This window comes from Sinocyclocheilus anshuiensis, unplaced genomic scaffold (genome assembly GCF_001515605.1).
Source record: "Sinocyclocheilus anshuiensis isolate Anshui unplaced genomic scaffold, SAMN03320099.WGS_v1.1 scaffold1524, whole genome shotgun sequence".
NCBI lineage: Eukaryota > Metazoa > Chordata > Actinopteri > Cypriniformes > Cyprinidae > Sinocyclocheilus > Sinocyclocheilus anshuiensis.
The window spans coordinates 8,392-10,964 of NW_015559670.1; the positions used below are offsets into that span (position 1 = coordinate 8,392).

At 34.7% G+C, this 2,573-nt stretch overlaps 1 protein-coding gene across 1 annotated transcript in view; it reads right to left on the minus strand.

The window, feature by feature from the left end:
- The window catches only part of LOC107681609 (collagen alpha-1(XXII) chain-like), a gene marked incomplete at its 3' end in the record, with an annotated part of 49,156 nt that overhangs the window by 8,310 nt on the left and 38,273 nt on the right, over positions 1-2,573 (minus strand). The window contains exons 34-39 of the mRNA XM_016477918.1: positions 2,211-2,264; positions 1,937-1,990; positions 1,804-1,857; positions 1,559-1,612; positions 1,254-1,358; positions 471-515 (exon numbers count right to left, since the gene is read on the minus strand). Of these exons, the coding sequence (XP_016333404.1) occupies positions 471-515; positions 1,254-1,358; positions 1,559-1,612; positions 1,804-1,857; positions 1,937-1,990; positions 2,211-2,264 (366 nt within the window). The remainder of the gene's footprint in view (positions 1-470; positions 516-1,253; positions 1,359-1,558; positions 1,613-1,803; positions 1,858-1,936; positions 1,991-2,210; positions 2,265-2,573) is intronic.

A 2,573-nucleotide genomic window follows, 5' to 3' on the forward strand; every position in this document is an offset into this window, starting at 1 on the left:
TTTTTTTTTTTTTTGGATTCAGGATTTTTTGATGAAAATAATGTTTAAAAGATCAACTTTTATTTAAAATAGAAATCTTTTATAACATTATAGATATTTGCACTGCCACTTTTGATCAATTTAACGCATCCTTGTTGAATAAAACTAATTTTTTGAAATGTTTTTAACAGACCCTAAACTTTTGAAAAGGAGTGTGTATCCAGGATTTATTAAGCCTTACATACAGTATATAACACTGATTGCTAAAGTACAGTAGCAAAATACATATCTGATACTTTTCCTGAGGAAAACTCGTCTGGCTCTCTGAAATTTCAGTAAAATCATCACATAAATGAAATGCAGTAATTCAGCTTTTGCCCCTGGGGAAACACACACCTGCTTATGATAAAAATGCCTAAAAGGCCTTTCATGCTGATGAAGTCTGATTCTTACTTTTAACAAGATAAAACTTGTGAAAGAAGTTTCATTACCTTCAGTCCGGGAGGTCCTGATGGACCCGGAGGTCCAGAATCACCCTGTAAATACAGAAAGCAGATTACTGCAACTTTCTCTATTTTCACTATATTTCCTTTCCCTCTCACAGATTCATATGCAGTTTATTTTTATGTTATTCCAAGACTTCTGAAGTCATATCACAGCTTTGTGAGATGAACAGAATAAAATTTAAGTCATGTCTTAAATCAACAATAATGTTTGATTTGGTATTAATGATACAACAGACAAAACTTCCAGTAAATAATTACATTTTTATTCATTTGATTATTATATACGTGTTAATGTGCCTGTATGTCTGTTGGAGAGATTGTAGATGTGTGTGTGTGTGTGTGTGTGTGTGTGTGTGTGTGTGTGTACAGCTAGAAAAATAAGGCATGTGTAGCTATAAAACAACGCCAGTTCCCCAGTCACACCTGCAGCCACGGTTCAATTGACTAATTAGTTTAATGTGTGGTTGTTTTATTCTCCACATTTCAGTGTTTTTAACCACAGCAAATATAAATGGAAAATTTAGAGTAAACAACTTTCAGATTCTCCAGAGGACTAGACGTAAACACAATGCTTATTAAATGCAATTTTACACGCTCATGGCAGGAAACTGTAAAACAAGAATGAAACAAACTGCATGCTCTTTCTTTTAAACCTAATTGGCTAGTAGCTTTGAGAATCTGTTACACATGGAACATTTGTAACAAATTTTAGCAAAGTTACACTATTCAATAATATATTTGATGTTATCAAACTGATGAATACATTACCTTTGGTCCCTCTTTGCCTTTTCCTGGCAAACCAATTTCTCCTCTTAAACCAGGCTCACCAGTTGGACCAGGGGGTCCAGGGGGACCATATTTACCAGCATCTCCCTGGCGGGATATAAAGAACCATTTTAGACAGGGTGAATTATGATTATGGTTCATAATTACATCAACTTGAGTTAGAGTAATTCATAGATGCTTGGTGTAAAATGACACAACATATCCAACAGAACGTCCACACCAAAAGCTAGACTTGCCAGTTTTTTTTAGTTTTACATATAGTTTATTTCATTAGTTCACTTTCATACCTTCTCTCCTCTCTGTCCAGCAATACCAGGTGGACCGATGCTACCTGGAATACCCTGAAAAAAAAAAAACAATATATCTAAATTATAAAACTTAAAATTTCCATAAATATTTGCTTTTATAAGTTATAATTACAAAATGAGATGATTAAAAGAAAAAATGGCATGCACCTGTTTAAATGAAAACAAAAAAACAAAATTGTAATATATCTTGTATTTTGGATGTCAGGAATTTTTCAAGAAAGTACCACATTGCCTGGCAGCCCTCGGGGCCCCTGAGGGCCCATCAATCCGGGAGGACCCTAAAGAGAGTGAAGAGCATGACAGTGAAAAGTTCTGAAAACAATAAAAACATCATGTGTGATAAGAAGACGAACTCACTGGGTCTCCGTGTCTCCCTGCCTCTCCTTTTTCACCAGCATCACCGTTAGGGCCCTGTCCACACAAACAAGAGAAAGACATCAGACAGTCGGGTGTGGAATACAAAAGAAACATCTCAATTGCTCTAAAAATCACTGACTTTCTCACAGATATGACTGGAATATGAAGGTACAGGATTAACAGTGATCATCCTATTCAGTAGACTGTCTCATGTGAATGAAAGCAAGTCAGATGTATTGTAAAACAGCTGGTTAAGATGATGCTTCTGGTTTACCGCAGGTCCCGGTTGTCCTCTGAATCCCTGCTCTCCAGGAAGTCCTCTTTGACCCTGGAAATATCAGAGAATATGAAGGTAATCAGATTATTTTTTAGTAAAAGGTATGCTATAATACCTTCAAAGTGTGTATATGTATAATTCAAAAAGATAGTCCACTTTCATGCCATTCCAAAACAAATACAAAACAAATGTCCATACTATGCAAGTCAATAGGAAATTAAACATGTTGGTTACCAACATTTTTTCAAAATATTTTCTTTTGTGTTTTACAGTCATATATAGGTTTGAAACAACATGTATACGACATAATTTGAACTAACACTTTAACGTCTTTTTTTTTTTTTTTTTTGCCTTTTAAAC